This window comes from Stegostoma tigrinum, chromosome 6, assembly GCF_030684315.1.
Source record: "Stegostoma tigrinum isolate sSteTig4 chromosome 6, sSteTig4.hap1, whole genome shotgun sequence".
Lineage (NCBI taxonomy): Eukaryota > Metazoa > Chordata > Chondrichthyes > Orectolobiformes > Stegostomatidae > Stegostoma > Stegostoma tigrinum.
In genome coordinates, this window is record NC_081359.1 from 27028446 (window position 1) to 27049850 (window position 21405).

The 21405-nt window shown below is 40.4% G+C and overlaps 1 protein-coding gene across 2 annotated transcripts; it reads right to left on the bottom strand.

Annotated features, from left to right (window-relative positions):
- Positions 1-3800: 3800 nt before the first annotated feature.
- On the bottom strand, positions 3801-21195 carry commd6 (COMM domain containing 6). 2 transcript variants are annotated; one of them, XM_048532963.2, is made up of 8 exons: positions 21072-21130; positions 20695-20753; positions 18450-18530; positions 13699-13764; positions 13525-13601; positions 9037-9205; positions 8398-8550; positions 3801-5998 (listed from the first exon to the last, which is right to left on the bottom strand). In XM_048532963.2, the coding sequence occupies exons 4-8, from the start codon at positions 13750-13752 to the stop codon at positions 5948-5950; spliced, it is 504 nt and encodes a 167-aa protein (XP_048388920.1). In that variant the 5' UTR covers positions 13753-13764; positions 18450-18530; positions 20695-20753; positions 21072-21130; the 3' UTR covers positions 3801-5947. The 2 variants fall into 2 exon arrangements, with proteins under 2 accessions (XP_048388920.1, XP_048388919.2); XM_048532962.2 differs by lacking the exon at positions 18450-18530 and having other exon boundaries at positions 21072-21195.
- Positions 21196-21405: the final 210 nt, after the last annotated feature.

Genomic DNA, 21405 nt, shown 5'->3' on the forward strand with positions numbered 1-21405 from the left:
CAGAAGAACACGAGGGTTATAAAGTTAGGGGATTTTAAATTTCCAAACAGGCTGGGACAGCTATAGTTGGAAGAGCTTGGAAAGAGAGGAATTTAAGGGTGTACAAGAAAATTTTCTTATTGAATATGTGAATGCACCTACGAGAGAAGGAGCAAAACTTAACCTTCTGTTTGGAAATAAGCCATAGCAAATGACTGAAGTGTCCATGGTGGAGCACTTTGTGTTAAGTGATCATAATTTTTACCAGTTTTAAAGTAGTTATGGATAAGCATAGGCCTGATCTAAAAGTTACAGCTCTAAATTGGATTTTCAGTCAATTGTGATGGTATTAGGCATGAACTTTCAAAAGTTGGCTGGGGCAGGCTGTTTGCAAGTAAAGAGATGGTTGGAAAGTGGGAGGCCTTCAAAAATTGGATAACAAGACTTCAGAGTACGTTCCTGTTTGTGTGAAGGGCAAATGTAGGGAATGCTGGATGACTAGAGAAAGTGAGGCTCTGGGCAAGAAAATCAAGGAGGCATTTGTCGGATCTACATAGACTGCTGGGATCACGTGAATCCTTCGAGGAGTGCTAGGGCAGTAGGAGTAGGAAATTGGGAAGCTGGTACAATTACAACACTTAAACGGCACCCTAGATGGGTACAATGGAAAGGGTTTTACAGGGATATGGGCCAAATGTTGGCAAATGGGATAGATATCTGGTCGGTATGGACAAGTTGGATCCAAGAGTCAGTTTCTGTGTTGTATAACTATAGCTTAGTTGCCACAGCTTTCTGTGGTAACACGTTTCACAGATTAGCAACCCTCTGGCTGAAGCCATTTCTTCTTATCTCCATTCTAAAAGGTCACCCTTTCACTGAAACTGTGCCCTTGGGTCCCAGTCTCTCCTACCAGTGGAAGTATCTGTTCTACGTCAAGTATATCTAGGCCTCTCTATATTCTGTAAGTTTCAATGAGATTTCCCCTCATCCTTCTAAATTCCACCCCGTCCAGACCCAGGGTTCTCAATGACTCCTCATATGACAAGCCCTTCTTCCCTGGAACCATTCTTTGTAGTCCTCCTGTGGACGTTCTCCAACACCAGCACATCCTTCCTTAGATTCAGGGCCCAAAACTGATCACAATGCACTAAATGCAGTCTAACCAGGATCTTAAACAGCCTCAGTAATACATCTCTGATCTTGTATTCTCGTCCTCTTGAAATGAATACTAACATTGCATTTGCCTTCCTCAGTAAAAAAAAATAGCTACTTTAACAGGATAATGGAACCCTGCAACTGTACCTGAGCAATACGTTAATGCCTCCTGGAAAGAAAGGGGAAAAGAAAATACTTGTAGTAAAAAGCTTCAATCCTGAAGTACCATGTTTAAAGAATCTGAACACCTCCAAATTGCATTTTTATTCACATTTGTGAATTATTTATATTTCTCTGCTCTTTGCAACTTCAAATTGAAGTATAATTCCCCAAGTGTGAGATGTTGCATGTTAAATCTAATATTATTTATTGTCACACTAATTTTATTTTGAAAGAACTGAAAAGCTTGTTACTGAAATTAAATTGGAACATGGTGAAGAAAACCCACCTCTTCCATACAAAACCATTGATCACAAACAGCAAACAGGGTTTAAATTGATCACAGACAAAATCTGAGAGTGTTACTTTCCAAAATTTGTTGTGTTCTCGTAATTTCAATAGCTACGTAATTTGGCTTATCACCTGCACATAGAATTTTTAGCAAACGTTTTAGTACCCACATTTCATAGGCAGATCTAAAGTGATTGGTAGTGTGGAGCTTTCACTTGTCAATATCAAATGAGATTCTACTGTTATTACAATGGCTAAAAGTGTCATATCTCCTGAGCTGGTATAAATCAGTGTAATTGTTTCAATGATTATCATCTTTCAAAATTGAACTGTTCTTGTCATTGTATAAATTGTGTACAATACGTAAAAGATCTCTAGATTTGCGGATTATAGGAAAGTGAATAAAATATAGCATTGTAAAAGCTTTCTCGATGTTACAGGTTGGATTCTCTTTTTGAGATTTGCTGACACCCACAAAACACTCAGAATGGTGTTAAAAACGCACATACCCGTACCACTGCGAGTACCAAGATCCCATCTGACGCGCACACACGCAAACGGGACTGTTCATCCACTTCACTTAAAAAAGTCACTGCATTTAAACTCATTAATAAAATCTACAATTAAAAGCTAAATCAGTAATGGGAATCACAGGAAGGCTAGGCTGCATGTCTCAGATCAGTACTCAGTTTTAATCTTTAGGTCAGTATATTTTATTAATTCATGAGATGTTAATCATCAACAGCTCGGTCAGTATTTATTAAAATTCCAAAGTAGCCTGAGAAGGTAGTGAGCTGTGTTCCTGAACCTAGCTACACCCAGAGAGCTGTTGGGAAGAGAGTCCCAGCATTTATACCTAGCAACCGGAAAGGAAAACAATATCGTTCCAAGCCGCAATGGTGAGAGACTTTGCGGGAAACTTGCTGTAGTTTGCACATCCTTCTAGGTGTTAAGGTTGCAGATTTTTGAAGGTGTTATCAATACTGCCTGTCGTGTAGAAATACAAGAAAATTAGCGCGCATTTGGCACTGCTGTCAATGCTACTGTGAATATTAAAATACCACTAAGCACGTGGGTAAGGATAAATTAATTCTGAAAAATGAAACTGCCTGTAGGACATCACTAAAACAGTTTATTTTGCTATTTTATGAAATTGGAACAAAAATAGTGCAATGTTCTCAGATAAAAAGTAACAACTCAGCCAAAGGATTCAAAACAGAGATCAGACTTAAATGGAGTACAATGATACAAGTACAGCAAAACAAAAAGACTGCATTGAAACTAACTACACACACACACACACACACACACACACCTCCCAACATGCCACAAAGGTGTTCGTGGTAATAGCAATGCACCTCATTTGACATTGTAGCCAAGAGAAAGTTTCACAAAGCCAAACACTGCAGACAAATTAGAACTACAGTTGCATAATACCTCACAGCTTTTAAACTTAATATTTAAGCAATGGATAGAAAGAAAAAGGCACAGTCCAAGGTATGGAGATTAGAAGCTCTGGCAGCTGAAGAACACAAACAAGTCGGAGAAACTGACGTCTTTGCAACAAGCCTTATTAAAAGGGCCACTGACATACCAAAATAACCAAGATAGTCCAAAAGGGGGAGATGTTGTTCAACTGATCAAAGCTAAGCAAACAGTTTCATTTTCAATTCTGTAAAGTCCATTGATTGCATGAAGTAATACATTCTGGTAATGAATCATGTTCAGTGAGGGATATAAACATCTGGAACCATTAGATAAGAAAGAGACACCAGATTACATAGTTTTAATCCACTGGAATGCATTGTCACTGGTAGATCATCTTCATCACTAGTAGCTTCCAAAAATGTAAAGATTGGACAAACATTTTCTTTCCTCTCATAGGGCAGCACCATTCTGAACTGCATGAGATCACAGGCCATTTGACAGCAGCAGTGAGAACATGCTTGTTAGTTGGATCCATCTGCTTTAGTCTGCCCTGAGCTTTGTGAGCTTAAAAGTGATGTGCATTTCCCTCACTACGAACAACATCCAGTAACAAAACCAGCAAATATAAAGTGAATATCTGCTTGGCGTTACTTCAGAAAAGGCCATTTTATGTCACTTTTCAAGAGTGATGTTGCACTCAAAAGATCAACAAAATTATTCTGCCTATTTCTATTTACAACTTGCTTGGTGTAAGCTCCCATAATTATAAGGCATATCACATTTGTATATATACATGACTCATCCATTTAATATGAAGTTCTCATTCCATGTTTTCTTTGTTAATAAGCATCATTAAGATGAGGGATTGGAGCTCTGCAGCATCAACTCAAGGTAAATACTTGAGGGAGAGCAGAATACTAAAGATTATACAGATGTGGTTAGCTGAAACAGCGTGTATAGGAGTAACATTGTTGACATTTCAGACTTAACCCTATCTTTGTGAGATATTTAAAGTTGGAGACAAACTTGCTGGACTCAGCAAACTATAGAAAGAACTTAAGCAAAAAAAAAGCATCTAAATGGTTCACACCAACATTTTTCTGGAATCCAGGAATTACTGTGCTCTACTATGATAAAACAATCAATTCCATTTAAAATATAATGTTCCCTACCTCTGACCAGGAGTCTCAGGTTCATATCTCACTTGCTCCAGAGAGCTGTAATAAGATCTCTGAATAAGTTAATTAGAAAATGTCTGAAGGCCAGGGTACAAGCTGCAAAAGTACTGAACTAATTAGGTCACTGACCTATTTTTCCCCAATCAACTTGTTCAGACCTATTATTATACAACTCTGGAGCAGGTGGGACTTGAACCAGTCAGTGCAGATGCAATGGACTGAATGGCCTCTTCCTTCACTATGATACTAGTTCAGGAATGTTTAAACCAAAGGACATGGCCACATGCCAGGGATAGAGAGCAAAAGTATTGTTATACCACGACGAAAGGCTGACTTCTACACTGGAAACATGACAACTTTCTAATAAATTCCTGTAAATCTATCACAGTGTTGAGATGGGAAACAAGATGGTGCGTGGAAGAGGTGAATCTAAAGATTTTTCTTCCTCCTTCCACATCTCAAAGACAAGATTTTAACATCCCTTTGTGTGGCTTGGTGTTAGTTTTTTTTGGGCTGATTATTTGCTTGTGGGGCACCTTGGGCTATTCTACAACATTGAAAAGGTGCCACATAAAACACAAGTTTATTTTTGTCAGTAGACTTGTGGCAACTCAACAGTTTTCAACCTATTTGCAGGGGCTTAGGGTGAGAGGTGTGTGTGTGTGTGTGACAGTGATCACAACAGTATTCACCATTGCTACTTTTCCAAAAGTGACCCCAACACTAACCATTGGGCATGCATGGTTTACTGTGGGAATTCAGACATTGCAAGGCTACTCAGCCTTCTGACACAGGGTGTGTTATGGACAACCAAATCCCACCCTACCACCCCTTTAAATTTTCAATCTCAAAAAGGAACAAAGAACAAAACACAATCTGATTATTTTCCAAACTACTTAGTGCCAACTTAATCTATGCCGCAGCCACAGTCAGCCCTGGTTGTATGCGGTGAACCAACTCCCAACCAGACTCATTTCATTGGAGACTGAGGGCTGGCGCAATGGAGATACTCATCCAAGATGAGGCAGATTCAATTTCATTTCAGAGGTTAAACATGGCACGGTGGCTCAGTGGTTAGCACTGCAGCCTCATAGCACCAGGGACCCGGGTTCAATTCCAACTTTGGGTGACTGTCTGTGTGGAGTCTGTACATTCAGCCTGTGTCTGTGTGGGTTTGCTCCGGTTTCCTCCCGCACTCCAAAGACGTGCAGGCTAGGTGGATCGGCCATGCTAAATTGCCCATAGTGTTCAGGTATGTGTGGGTTATAGGGGATGGGTCTGGGTGGGATGCTTCAAGGGGCAGTGTAAACTTGTTGGGCCGTAGGGCCTATTTCCACACTGTAGGGAATCTAATCTAAAGCTACACAGCCACTTCACACACTGGTGGCTTGCTGACATCTTTTCTACAAACAGAACTCACTCATTTTTCATGATCTGCTGTAACAGTGCCTTGCAGAATTTTATTTTTAAAATATAACCCCTGGCCCACCTTTGTAAAGCGAGGTCTCCACTTAAATTTTTCCATGCAACACATGGCAGTGTTTCATCCTCCTCTGGCCACAGTATCTCCACTTCACAACAACAGTAGGGCATTTATTAATAGTCAATCAAAAAATAATTAGGGGAAAATTTACATTTTTCAAATATGTATATCAAAACAGAATGCAGTTCTTTCCACTTGAGGGACTGTCTCTTCCTCTGCTTCGGAGCCTGATGGAAATCTAGGATTATTGAGGGATTCGGACCAGATGTAGGCCTCACACCATTTCAAGGACAGTCGCCACTTCCCGGAATTGCTTCGAAAAATTCTGTGAAAAGCCAAAAATAAAGTTATTTGGGAGGACAATACCAGGCAGGGATAGGTATAGTTTCTCAACCCGCAAGTTCAGTTTTGTCTGCTTCCAACAGAACCTGTTGCTGGGGTCAATTTGTTCAGTGATTAATCAGTTGAGATATTCTTTTCCTCCCCAACTTTTAGCTTCAGCAATCTCTGACACAGAATTTACAGCAGACGTACCTCAATTTGTTAATGCTCCACAGAAGGCTGCTAATTTCTTCATGGGACAAGAGTGCTGTTCAATTCCCAAATCAAACTATGCTGCCTCCATAGCTTACCCAGGGTACACCACACTGCTGCAGGTTTGGAGTCACATCCAGGCCAAAAAAGGATAAAGATGGAGACATCCTTCCCGTTGGTGAATTGGAATTGTAGTCACCATCACCATTGCTGCCTTATACATAGTTTCTTTCTTTTGACTGACAGTGGAATGGTTGAAAATGAACTCATATCCCCACAGAATTAGCTTGGGTTACTTGTCCAGAGGTATGACCAACATCTCTCTTAGTCTAAACCACATCATACCATATACCTTACTCCTTCATGTACTTTAGTTTCCTTGGAAACTCGCCTCTTTTTCCATCATGCCGTTACCCGGGGGGGGTGGGGGTGTGTGGAGGAGGAGGAGGGAGGGGGAGGAGGAGAAGGGAAGAGGAGAAGACCTCACTTCTCACTATCTACTCACAAAACACATTCTTCCAGCTTTGAGGCTTGCAGTTGGTACAGTAGTTATGAAATGGGACCAGAAACCCAGGGGCCTGGACTAATTATCCAAAATGGATAGGAGTTCAAACCCCAATGTGGGAATCTATGGGTTTGATTGCAGTTTATTAAACAAATTTGGAATAGAAAGCATATACTAATAATAGGCAATGTTGGAGCTGGCAGATTGTTAAAATCCCACCTGGCTCAATAAAAGGTCATTTACTGAAGGAAATCAGTTGTCTTGCCTTGGTCTCTATGTAACTCCAGACCCACAGCAAAATGGTTGACTGCTGCTTCATGAAAAGGCACTTTCTCAAAAAAGGCAATTAGAGATGGGCTTAAATGCTGGCCCAGCCAGTGATATCCAGATCATGTGAATGAATTAAAAAAAAGAGAGACAAGAACAAAATGTCTTTAGATTTGACATTTTCAAGGGAGAGTCATCTTCTCTATTCAGCTCACTAGATCATTAAGGACAGAGAACAAGGGCCCTGATGAGTACACCATCTTCTTTTGTCCATCTTCTTTTATTATACCTCACAACACTGACAACTTGAGTGTCATGAAGGAAAATCCAACATGGAGCCATAAAGAGCATTACTAGATAAGATGATGCCCAAAAAATACAAACAAACAACAAAGACGGGGCAGCACGGTGGCTCAGTGGTTAGCACTGCAGCCTCACAGCACCAGGGACCTGGGTTCAATTCCAGCCTCGGGCGACTGCCCGTGTGGAGTTTGCACATTCTCCCCATGTCTGCGTGGGTTTCCTCCGGTTTCCTCCCACAGTCTAAAGATGTGTAGGCTAGGTGGATTGGCCATGCTAAATTGCCCATAGAGTTCAGGGGTCTGTGGGTTATAGAGGGATGCTTCAAGGGGTGGTGTGGACTTGTTGGGCCGAAGGGCTTGTTTCCACACTGTAGGGAATATAATCTCAACTAAAGAAACAAAGGGCTTGGTCAAAGGGATAGGAGCACCTCCAGGGTTAGAGGAGAGTTAGAGATCAAAAAGGGGGAAATTCCAGAGACTAGGCCCAGGAAAGTGAAGGCATGATTACCAAAAGCAGAACAATTATAACAACAACTGCTCAGAGGCCAGAATTGGAAGAATATGTTGCTATATTGGAGCTGATTCCAGAGATAAGGTTGGGCAAGAACACAGGATTTGAAGAGCAGGGCGAGAATTTTAAAATCAAAGCTTAACTGGAAACTAACGCAAGTCAGGAGACACGGGGTGAACAGGACTTGGCGCGAGTAGAGACATGGGTATTAGTTTTGGATGATCTCAGATTCAGAGGGTGTAACGTGGGAGATTCTGTAGGAGTACATTGGAATAAATTAAGCCAAGAGGTAACAAATGCATGGATGAAGGTTTCAGCAGAGGGGATAAGGCAGGACAGGTATTATAGGGAGGAGGGAGTAGATAGTCTTAGTGATTGTGAGAAGGTGGTTAAAAACACCTGGAGATAAAATGATACTAAGAACACAGACAGATTTACAAGACATTGTTTTGCTGCAAGAAAGTAAAAAACACTTGAGATGCTGCTTGGCCTGCTGTGTTCATCCAGCCTCACATTTTATTAACCAAAAAACACAGACAGACAGTTTCCCAGCATTAAACAAAAGATTGTGTGCAATGTTCTCGTTTCTTCCTCAGGTTACTGACCTGAAATTGTGGAATGGTCATTTCGAATGATCTGCTGATGATCTCTCCCGAGGGGTTGGCTACTTTCAGCATCATGGTCACGTAGGGGTGGTTGAGGGATCTGCAGCTATCAGAACTGACTGCCATTCCCAGTTTCCATTTCAAATCCACAAGCTGGTAAAAAAAACAAGCAAACATGCATTGCACTTTTATAAACATCATACATTGTGCATGTATTGCAAATCCTGATTAAATGCATTTTAGAATTAGTCTAGGCTGCACTGTTTCTATCTATCTATCTGCTCTCAGTCACCTTACAATGCATCTACAGATTATTAAAAAAAAGTCAGCCAGCCAGACTTCAGAGTAACTACAGCAAAACCAATGATGCTGAAAACAAATCAGCAAACCAGAAATGGAAGTTCACATCAATAAAAGGGGCAATGAAAAGTCCTAAATGAACGCGAGCCTTACACTTCTTGAGACTTAATGGTCTCTTATGGTTCTAACATTGTGGCGTCTGTTCGAAGCTCAAAAAAAATGCCAAAGAATAAAAGTTGCTGCTACACACCTTGAAGTAACAGAACGGATTAAATAACAGATGCAAACGTACACAACTTAAAGCTTCAAAATAAAATTACAAGCATTGGGCCATCTCACCTGTCCCACAGTGAGCATGTGCTTGGCATCTTCCGGTGTTGTAATTAGTTTGCCCTGTTCAGTCCACACATGCCGAATAACTTGAAGCATTTGCTTTGACCACTTACTGTTGCTATCTGCTAGCTTTGCAATGAGTTCTTCAGTGGACATGTTATTCTGTGCGGCTGTCCTGCCAAGAGAGAAAGAAGCAGGAAGGTTTGCTGGTGCCTCATACATTCCTTCTGTGCTCATTAGTCAGTGTTAAAATACAAAAGACAGAGGCCAGAAGAAGCAATTGTCATTGGCCAGAGAGTGTGTTTGCATTTGATACATTGCAAGGTGAACACCACTTTTCCCTAGGTATAAAAGACTAACATTAATGAATGCAAAAGGAAATTCCAGAAAACTCCACTTACACCATGCGTAGCTTGTTACAACAGGGACTAGTTGAACTGAATAGCACACATGCATTCAAGGGGATAAGCACCAGAGGAAGTGGAGCTAGCGATTTTGTGAACTTTCTCCTAAGTGACGTTTTGGTTTAAGAATGAGACTTGGAGCCAGATTTTGCTGAAGCAAGGCATATTGCAGCATGTCTTATGTGCATTTTAGATTTTAAAATTCTATAGCCAATATTAAGGGCCGATCAAACCACAAGAGACAAAATGGAGGAGAAACATGGTAACTTATGGGGCCAAAGGAATTCAACGTGAGGGGGGCTAGTTCACTCCACATGCACCCCTGTTCCTGTTCTAGCTGAAGAGTTTTAAAAAACCCCTAACGTTTTGCACATCACTATACAGCAGGAAGTACAGGCTCACTCCACGAACATGTAACAACTGTGTTCAGGTTAGCCCACTGTAGTAAATTACCTCAGTGGCAATTGCAGTTGAAAGCAGAAGTGAAAAGTGAGCTAGTCTAATAAAGGTTTTTAAAAATAAGAACAGTGACTTGTTTCTAGACCAAGAACAAGGATTTGGATTTCACTTACTTACATCTGTTTACAAACAAGGTGATTTGGAATGATGTGTTTCCTTAATATTAAAATTTCATGGTTTCTGATGTCTCCAGACAAGTTAATATCAGCTCAAACATAACTTGAGCATTCATGTCTCCAAAACCAAATATTAAAATTCATCTGGTTCAATTACACTGTTTTAGGGAAGAAAGTCTGCCATTCCTACCTGGTCTGACTTGTAAAAGACTCAGACCCACAGCAATGCGGTTAATTCTTAAGTGCCCTTTGAAATGGCTAAGCAAGCCATTCAGTTGATTGAAACAGTAGCTCACTCTCAACATCTTCAGAAAAAGCTATTTGGGTAGCAACTGGCACTGCAATTTCCACCTTCCATAGAGGTGGGGGTGGGGGGGGGGGGTGGGGAATGACAGAAAAACCGCCCTGAAAACTTTTTTTTTAAACATGCATTCACAATTTTTAATCCACAAGCATAGAGATTGGAGAAATATTAAGTGGGACTGGGGTGGAATGTTTTGACTTACTTACATTCAGACAACAAAATAACCCACCAGGTGCACAGCAAAATAAATCCCAAAGAAATTTCATTTCTAAAACAAACTGGCCAGCTGCAATGTTACATTATAAAAAGGTATAAAAATGGTGGAAGGAAGAGTATCGTGACTGATAGAGCTGCTCTTTGTTTTTGGGCATCTTCCAGTGCTCAGCTTTGTTACATATGTACCAAGATTGGTCACTTGATTGACTTTTAATATCAAGGATTGTCATTAAGTTATCCAAGAGCAGCAAGGAAGCTCAGAACTTAGCGCTAGCACAAAGTGTGCTCTTTGTTTGTAGGTATTTTCTGGGTCTGTAAATTGTTAAAGGTGCAGAAGTGGTCTTTAGTAGTGATGTGCTCATCCAGCAGAGGTGGGAGATCACGGAGAATTTGAACATTTCAGAGAGAGTGAGAGAGAGAGAGGAGTATCTGCACGGGGTGTGTTTTATTTGAGAGCCCAAACACAGAAAAAGATAAAAGGCGGAGGCTGGCACAGGAGATTAAGGGGATCAAGTTAAACAGTCAAGGCAGGCAACAGTTTAGCAGAGAACAAGGTAAAACTGATACTAAACTGTATTTATTTCAATAAGATGTCTAAAAGGCAACTAAGATGAACTTAGTGCATGGATGGGAACAAGGGACTGGAATATCATAGCTATTACAGAAACATGGTTCAGGGAGCGGTAGGACTGGTGACTTAAGAATCTGGAGTATTGATGTTAGAGGAGAATGGTGGGGAGGGTAAACTGAAGTGGGGTGGTGTTCTTGGTTAAGAATCACATTATAGTTATACAGCAGAAAAAAGGGGACGTGAGATAGGTTTCGCAAATATACAGTTAGGTAGAATTTAAAGAGATTCTGTAAACACATTAAGGACAAAAGAATAACGAGAGAGAATAGGGCCCCTTACAGATTAACAAGGCCGTCTGTGTGGAACCAAAGGGTGAGATATTAAACAAATATTTTATGTCAGTATTTACAGTGGAGAAGGACATAAAAGTGAGGGAACTTGGGAAATAAATAGTGATGTCTTGAAGAGTGTTCATACTACAGAAGTAGTGGTGTTGGAGGTCTTATAATGTATAAAGGCAGATAAATGCCCAGGACCTGGTTGGGTGTTTCCCAGAACTTTGTAGGAAGCTTGGGAAGACATTGTTGGGGTCCTTATGGAGCGATTAGCATCATCAACAGCCATGGGTGATGTGCTGGAAGACTGAAGATTAACTAATATGGTGCCATTGTATAAGAAAGGAGGTAAGGAAAAACCAGGGAACTACACACCAGTGAGCCTGACATCAGCGGTGGGTAAGTTGAAGGAAATCCTGAGGGAAAGGATTTACATATATTTGGAAGGGCAAGGACGGATTAGGGATGGTCAGCAAAGGTTGTGTGTATGGGACATCCTGTCTCATTAACAGGAGTTTTTTTGAAGAGGTGTCAAGATTATTGAAGGTGGCAAAGCAGTGGATGTCACATATGGACTCCAGCAAAGCGTTTGACAAGGTTCCACATGGAAACTGGTCAGCAAGGTTAGATCACATGGAATCCAGGAGGTGCTAGCCAATTGGATACAAGACTGGCTTGAAGGTAGGAGACAGAGGTAGAAGACCTCTCACCGGTGGCGTGCTGGAAGGATTGGTGATGGGTCCACTGTTTTTTTGTCATTTCATACAAATTATCTGCATGTACGTGTATAGGAGGCATGGTTGCTTAGTTTGCAGATGACAGTAAAATTGGAGGTGCAGTGGACCGTGAAGAAGGTTACCTCAGAGTACAATGGGACCTTGATCAGATGGGCCAAAGGACAGAGGAGTAGCAGATAGAGTTTAATTCAGATAAATGTGAGGTGTTACATTTTGCCAAGACAAACCAGGGCAGGACTTATACAGATCATGGTAGGCCCTGGGGATTGTTGGCGACCAAAGAGACCTTCGAGGTGTGGGCTCATTGCTCTTTGAAAGTGGAGTTGCAGGTAGATCGGGTGCTGAAGGCAGCGTGTGGCACAGCTGCCTTCATTGGTCAGTGCATTGAGTATAGGAATTGGGACATCATGTTGCAGCATGTGCAGGACATTGGTGAGGTCACTTTTAGAAATCTGCATACAATTCCGGTCTCCCTTCTCTAGGAAGGGAGTTGTTAACTGAGAGGGTGCAGGTGGAAGAGTTGCAAGGAAAAAAAAGTTGAGGTTGTATGGAGGAAACAAGTTGCGAGGATGTTGCCAGGACTGGCCGATTTGACTGCAGAGGGGTTGGGGCTTCTTTCCCCGGAGTGTCGGAGGCTGAGGTGCGAGCTTATAGGGGGTTTAAAAAAAATCACAAGAGGCATGGATTGGGTGAATAGCCAAGGTCTTTTTCCTTGAGAAGGGAAAGGTTTAAGAAAGGACCTGAGAATCAACTTTTTATGAACGTATGGAACAAGCTGAGAGGAAGTGTTGGAAGTGGGTACAATTACACCACTTAAAAGGCATCTGCGTGTGCAATATGAACTGGAAGGGTTTAGAGAAATAAGGGCTAAACACTGGTAAATGGTACAGAACCTGATTAGAATGTCTGGTTGGTGTGAACGAGTTGGACCAAAGGGTCTGAAAACAGCACAGTTTAAATTTTCTTTTCTGACTAAATGCTTTTACACTACTTCCTGAAAGAGGCAGATAATTTAGTTTGCTTGCATGGTATTCAAAAGTGAAAGCCGAATCAAATTAGACAAATCTTATTTTGATCTGAAAGCTGTAGTGCATTACAGTTAATATCCAGTAAGGGGCAGTTTACAATTACATACAATAGAAATGATTCTCAAAATTTTACCCTTGAAATATTTAACTAGTCATTTCAGTTGCTAAACATTTTTCCAAGCACTGTTGTTATATTGACTATGGATCATTCAATCCAGGTGAAGTGGTGACACTTAACTTTAAAAATGTATTTCTTACAGAATCAAGTTTACAATCTGAATCATTTCAAAACACAAACACAGAAATATTATAAATGTTTGCTACCTGAAAAACAAGGAGATAACATGAACTAACTCCTTGGTAGCTTCAAAATCCAGTTCAACACCAGCAGCTTGAAGTCTCTATTGTGCAAGGTTCAAACAAAACCATATATGAACAGGGCAAAAAAGCAAATGAAACCACTGAGTGAGTATTTAAATCACTAATTCAACAACTTACTTCAACCAGTTCAAGTGTATTCACACCAGGGATTTTGCATTGTAGGTATAACATAATCTGTTGGCACTGTTATGAATTGAACAAACATGTATATTAAAAACACAAGAATACAGAAACTGGAAACTATTTGTTACTGCCCATGCTACACTGATTATAGTCAATTCATCAGATTTAAAAATAAAAGAAAAAAATAAGAGAGATGAACACACATTCTTAAATTGAAAAGATATTTAAATAACATGCTGTTATAATTAAATCATTTCCCTCTCATCTGTCCAAATTCCTTCAGGTGATTGCATTCCCTTTTGTAAATAGTAGCTCTAATTGTTATATCTGTCACCTCCTCCAAACAATACTACAATCTACTTTTTGCGAAAACATTCAAACAATAGTAGGGTCAGGAGAAGAAGTTAAATTTAAGCTAAATAAAAACATCCAGGTTACACTGCATGTATGTGAATACACTGTACAGTGCACTAAGGCAGTTAAGTTACATATGAAGACTGCCATGTGGAGGGAATGGTGTCATGAAACTAACAAAGACCAGGTTAAAGAAAGGGCAGGACTAGATGTTAAATACAAGATAATAAAATGTGAGGCTGGATGAACACAGCAGGCCCAGCAGCATCTCAGGAGCACAAAAGCTGACGTTTCGAGCCTCGACCCTCCATCATCCCTCTGATGAAGGGTCTAGGCCCGAAACGTCAGCTTTTGTGCTCCCGAGATGCTGCTGGGCCTGCTGTGTTCATCCAGCCTCACATTTTATTATCTTGGATTCTCCAGCATCTGCAGTTCCCATTATCACTAGATGTTAAATACACCTGGTTTCAGCGTGTTCAAGAATTATAGGGAAGGTAGAAAAGAAGAGTGCTGGCGTTGATTAAGAGTAGCATTACAATAGTGGAAACAGAGAAAATCTCAGAAGGGTAAAGGACAGATCCGTTTGCCTAGAGGTAAGGAATGTGATATTGTTTAATGGAGCCCATAGGCTAACTAATAAGAATGACATGGAGGAACAAACATGCAAGAAATTACAGAATATTGGAGACCACTGGGAGAGGCAATGGCCTCGTGCTATTATCGCTATACTGTTATGAATGGCAAAGCAGGCTTTAAGATTGTGGATGATCTGCTTGTGCCCTCAACTCCTCTTTCCTGCATACCCCTGATACCATTTGCCTCACTTGTTAGCTAAGAATCAGTCAACCTAAAAATATTCAATGACCCTGCCTCCACCACTGTTAGTTTACTGACCTGTTGTGAACTGTGTGCACAATAGTGATAAATTTCAAGAGAACACAGTACTCTGGCATTATATCACATAATGCCTGCTAATATAATTAATGATTTCACAAGCCTTTCACAAAGGGAAATGCTTTAATATTTTGGCACATTTACATTGTACAATGAGGAGAGTACATGGATGTTGCCCATTATCTATAAAATGACCAATGATCACTCCAAGTGTTTCGTGTGAATTACACGTACAATGCATCAGCATTGTTAATGATGTTCAAAAGCCCAAAAGCGGTTAATGCAGTGGCATTAGTATGATGTTGATTTGACCCAAAGAGCTGTTTTATATCACTAAGTAAGATGGATGATTCACAGAAAAGTATGGCTGAACTCAGTTTCTTTTAAGCCTCACCATTATCAACTGATCAAATTAGATTATGAACAGGTGATCTCCTTATTTTGGAGGTTTCTTCCCCTCCCCTCACTACTACGTACTACATTGTGGGAATGGCTGAGACTGTAATTTCCTTTTCTGAAAGAAGAAATCACCACATTTTAGTTTTGGCTTTTTGGGAATATAATTTTACAGATGTAAACTTTAATACTAAATCATCACTTACAGTTTTGAGTTCATATCAGGCATTGATTTTTTTTATTGCGTTCTACCTGAAGTCAGTAATACTTAAGGGGTTTATTCAGGATGTCTGCGGTTTGTCTAATGTACATCCTGGCCTCAAAATGTTAAAAATATTCTGTCTGAAACAATTTGAAACTGGATGCGAGTTTGCTTGCTGAGCTGGAAGGTTAGTTTTTGGACGTTTCGTCACCATTCTAGGTAACATCATCAGCGAGCCTCCGATGAAGCGCTGGTGTTATGTTTATGTTCTTAAATAGAAAGTGGAACTGAAGCGCTGGTGTTATGTCCCGCTTTCTATTTAAGAACATAAACATAACACCAGCGCTTCAATGTTTATGTTCTTAAATAGAAAGCGGGACATAACACCAGCGCTTCAGTTCCACTTTCTATTTAAGAACATAAACATAACACCAGCGCTTCATCAGAGGCTCGCTGATGATGTTACCTAGAATGGTGACGAAACGTCCAAAAACTAACCTTCCAGCTCAGCAAGCAAACTCACATCCAGAAACTCAACCTGAGTACAAATCTTCTCAAAACTCACTAACAATTTGAAACAATTGGACAACAATGCAGATGTTGTTCGGCTTATTGAGTATTTCCATAAATTGGTATCTTTGTTTTGGATTGCCAGCATCTGCAGCATTTTGCTTTTATATATTTGAAAATAATTTGGAATTCTTTGTTTTATGTTTACTTTGTTCTACTCTGTTATTATAGAAACCCTCCTGTGTTGTGGTAGGTCAGTGTCCTGGGTACTATGTTTGCACAGTCGATGGTCAGATGTGAACCTTGTCAGTGTCCATTGGATGATGATACACAGCCTGACCCCTGGTCTCTACACTTACAGCTGATGTTCCTGGACTGCGAACATTATCATCCTTCATCTAGAGACTTTGAATCATTTGTTAATATAACCCTGTTACGTCCATTTAGAGAGACAGCTAATGCATCAATCACCATTGTTCAATCCTGGGATGGTGTGGTTTAGTTACTAACTACTTGCTGAGATATAGGTGGATGCAACAGAGCAGTTAGAGTAATTTTGCCTTGCAAATGTTTACAGAAAGTCTACTTTTATTGACAGTCATATTTGCTGCTATACATATTTCTGTCCCGGAAAGGTAAATTTTGTTCTGTTTTTGGCCTTATTTTCAAATCCCTCAGGATTTATAAATTTGACAAACGCTAATGAGTCAAGATACTTTGAGAATGTTGACAGGCAACGGCCATTAAGCATTCAACTAAACTCTGATCATCAGGCTGAAAGAGACGACTGGAGAATATTGACCCACTGATTACGCTATGTAGAAAAATAATGCAATAGGGGTAGAACTTTACTTTTCATCTTGTACATGTGATGATTTGAGTTTTACTCGGAGTCCATACTGTACAGAAACAGACACAGTGATCAAACTTGTCCGTACCCATCAGGAATCCCAATCTGATCTAAATCCATTTGCCAGCTTCTCGTCCATATCCCTCTAAGCCCTCCCAATTCACACACCCATCCAGATGCCTTGTAAGACATTGTAACTGCACCTGCCTCCACCACACCTTCTGGCAGCTTGTTCTATACATGCACCGCACTGCATAAAATTGTTGACCCTTCAGATCCTTTTTAACTCTTTCCCGTCTAGTTACATAAATTATTTGCATTCTGTCCAAGGCCAATAGATTGTAATCGCACTTTGTTTAACTAAATCCATAGGCCAACTAAGAAGAATGATGTGGAGGAACAAACACGTAAGGAAGTTACGGAATATCGGAGACTTATGGGAAAAGCAATAGCCTAGTGGCATTGTTGCTAGACCATTAAACCAGAGCCCGACACAATGTGCTGGGGACCAGGGATCAAACTCCATAATGGCAGATAGTGGAATTTGAATTCAATAAAAAATGTGGAATTAAGAGTCTAATGCTGACCCTGGGATCATTGTTGATTGTCGGAAAAGCCCATCTGGTTCACTCATGTCCTTCAGGGAAGCAAAGAACGATCCTTATCTGGCCTGGCCTACACGTGAGTCAAGGCCCGTAGTAGTGTGGTTGAGTCTCAACTATCCTCTGGGCATTGAGTGCTGGCCTAAATGCCCATATCCCATGTCAGAATTATACAAGTTATAATGGGGAATGTTAATTACCCAAATTAAGCTGGCATACTGGCAGTGTAAAAGGGCAAAGGGGATCAAAGTGTCCCTGAATTGTGTTAAGGAGAATTTTCTACAGGAATGTGCCCATTCGGAGGCAGGAGGTATTGCTCAACATGATTTTTCAAAACGAAGTTAAACAGTGATTACAGGTAGAAAAGAACAATGCGCAATCCAGGAGCTGCCAGAAGGTGTGGTGGAGGCAGGTACAGTTACAATGTATTACAAGGCATCTGGATTTTTGTGTGAATTGGGAGGGTTGAGAGGGATATGGACCAGAAGCTGGCAAATGGATTTAGATCAGATTGGGATTCCTGATGGGTACAGACAAATTTGATCAAAGCATCTTTTTCTGTACATTACGGACTCAGAGTAAAACTCAAATCACCACAAGTACAAGATGAAAAGAAACGTTCTATCCCTATTGCATTATTTTTCTACATAGCATAATCAGTGGGTCAATATCATCTGATTCTCCAGTCGTCTCTTTCAGCCTGATGATCAGAGTTTAGTTGAATCCTTAATGGCCATTGCCTGTCAACACTCTCAAAGTATCTTGACTCGTTATCAAGTGTTAAACATGCATAGCATTCATCAAATTTATAAATCTAGAGGCTGATTTGAAAAAAAATTGGTAGGAAAGCTGACTTCAGTGGTACAAGAATGGAGATGGGCTGAATAGACTGGAGTCAAATGTTGGCAGGAAAAGCTGTGGTTGAATAATGAGCTACCTTCAAGTAGCAGCTGGTTCAGATCCAGAAAAGAGCCTTCTCTTTTGAGGGAATTCGTAAGGCAAACAATTCCAGAGACGTCTAGATGAAAAAGTGAGATAGAAATTAAGATTAAAGAGGAGAAAAAAGTGCTTATGACAGGCATAAAGTGGAAAATACAATTGAGAACTTGCCTGAGCATAGAAGGTTCAAAAAAAAAGGTGGTGGATAAAACAACTAAGAGAAGCAAAGCTAGGATATGTAAAGAGACTAGTAGCTAACATAACTGCAAAGTCTTCTGTAGACAGTGAAAGTAGTTGTAGAACCAATCAAGGATCAGTAAGCAGATTTATACATGAAAGTGGAGGTAGGGTTGAGGTGTGAAATGGATGCTTTGCATTGGTCTATACTACCATCCAGGCCATGGTGACAGGGGCTTAAATTCACCAGAAAGGCTCAAACTTGATAATGAGGTTAACATTGGATAAAGCTTCTGTACTTAAAGCTGGCAAGGCTCCAGGACTGAATGAGAAGCATCCATGAATACCAAAACAAGAGAGAGAGAATGGCAAGTGCGGAGGCATTAGTCATAAGTTTGCAGTCATCCTTAGACTCAGTAGGAGAGACAGAGGACAATTATAAACATACACCCTCCGTTGAAGAACAGTGTAAGAATAGGTCCAGCAATTACAGACCAATGGCTCTAACATTGGTGGCGTTGAGACTTCTAAAAACAATATTGCAATAGAACTAATAGTCATAGGGATGAGTTAATTAAGAAAAAAAATGTTTCTTTATCCTCAAAATAAGAGTAAAAGCTAGGGTAGGTAATGGTAATACTGCAGATGAGGTGTACATGTACTTCCAAAAGATGGCATTTAATACAATACCATTTGACAGGCTTGAGCGCAAAGTCAGATCTCATTGAATAAAAGGGAAAATATCAACAAGATGATAAAAGTTGGCCAAGTGACAGGAAACAAATAGAAATGATTAGTGGATATTTTTTCATGCCTGGAAATGGTTTGCAGTGTAGTTCTCCAAGGATTAGTACTTGGACCTTTGCTTTTCCTGAAGAACATTAATAATCTAGGCGTTGGTGTCTTGAGACCATTCTGAAGTCTGCAGATGATTCAAAACTACAAAGCATTGCCCAACTTTTACAGTTAACATCGCAGGACTGCAAAAGAACATTAACTGGCGGTGAGTCAGCAGATAGGTGGCAAATGAAGATCACTGCAGAGAAAAGAGATAAGATATCTTTTGGTGGGAAGACAGCATAAAATAAAGGATACTATCTTAAAGGGCATACGGGTGCAGACATCAGAGTGTGTATATGCACACAAATCATGATAAGTAGCAGGACAGTGGAAAACTAGTTTATCAAGTATTCAGAGTGCAAAAGCATGGAGGTTGCTTACAAGAGAGAGTATGGTGTACAGTTCTGCACAACACACTTCAGGGAGAATGGGAATGCAAACGGCAGGAATGCAGAAGAGGCTCCAGGGATAAAAAGCTTCACTTGTATGGAGAACTTGGAACTCAATTCTTGGAGAGAAGGCCAAGAGGAGAAATGATAAAAGATTTCAAAATCATGATACGTCTGGACAGAAACAGACATGGAAATACTATTCTTGGTCATAAAATGATCATGACAGAAAACACACAGGTTTAGAAGTGTTTTGTAATAGAAACAAATACAAAGAGAGAATAGAACTTTTTCCACACACAAAGTAGGTAGGGCATGGAATGCACTGCTCAGAAGTATGGTGCAGGCAGGTTCAACTGAAGAATTCAAGACAGCATTGTTTTTATTCAAATAATCATCCAATGTGCAGAATTACAAAATAACATCAAATCATAATGAGCCAGTGCAGACACAGTGGCATCTCACTGCACAAGAACAATTCTCAATTCTGTCAAAATAAATCAAAAACTTTGCCACAGTTGTGAAATATGATTTTTCTCCCACTTTTGGGACATGACAAAAACCTACATTAGCACTTTGTTCACATACCTTTGTTGAAAGAAATTTAGTTTTCACAATTAACAGGGCACTGCCCAGTCAGTTACACAAGCTTGGGTACTAGAAATATATCCCGATTAACAAACAAAATCAGAGAGATGTGTTGAAAGCTAGTTAAATTTATCTGCAACAACATTCTCTCACTACAAAATAAAAAACGGTCCCACAGGGCATTTCAACTTTACAGCAAACCTCTCACCTCCTTTGTGATATCAAAATTTCACTTGAACTCTCACTTACCACCTCTGCAAACAAATCTTGGGGTAGTTTGCTGACACTTTCGACAACATTATCAAAACCTGCAAATGAAGTGACAAAAAAAAAACTGCTTAAGCATTGCACTGCTATCAAAAGTAGTGACACAGTATTCATGAAAACTGAAAGGACTGCGGATGCTGTAAGTCGGAAATAAAAACAAAAATTGCTGGAAAGACTCAGATCTAACAGCATCTGTGGAAGAAAAGCAAAGTTAACATTTCGGGTCCAGTGACCCTCCTTCAGAACACAAAAACGACTTCCTTTCGATTTTACACTCGCATTAAACAACAGCAACGTGTTCAGGATCACTCAGACATACACTACCCTCGGCACGCACCGAGGTAAATAGCAACACTCACCAGCCCAGAGGGTACCCAGTTGGACTTGAGGAACTGCCATGTCCAGCAGCACTTCCGCCACTCTCAGCTCAGGCCCCGCCCCCTCAGTGTATCCTCGTTCCGAATGAAAGTTACAACGTTCCATTGGGCAACGTGAGCTCGGCGCCTGGTGATTGGCTGCTCTTGTTTCAACCCTGCCCTCTGACCGCATGTACCACTAGCACCGATGAGGGAGTTGCTCATTTTATATCAAGCCTTGCATTCTCCTTAATGAGGAACCATTAAACCATTCAAGCCTTTTTCCAAACTTACTCCGAAGTTCTAAATTGTTGCATGCATCACTTTCATGGTGCGC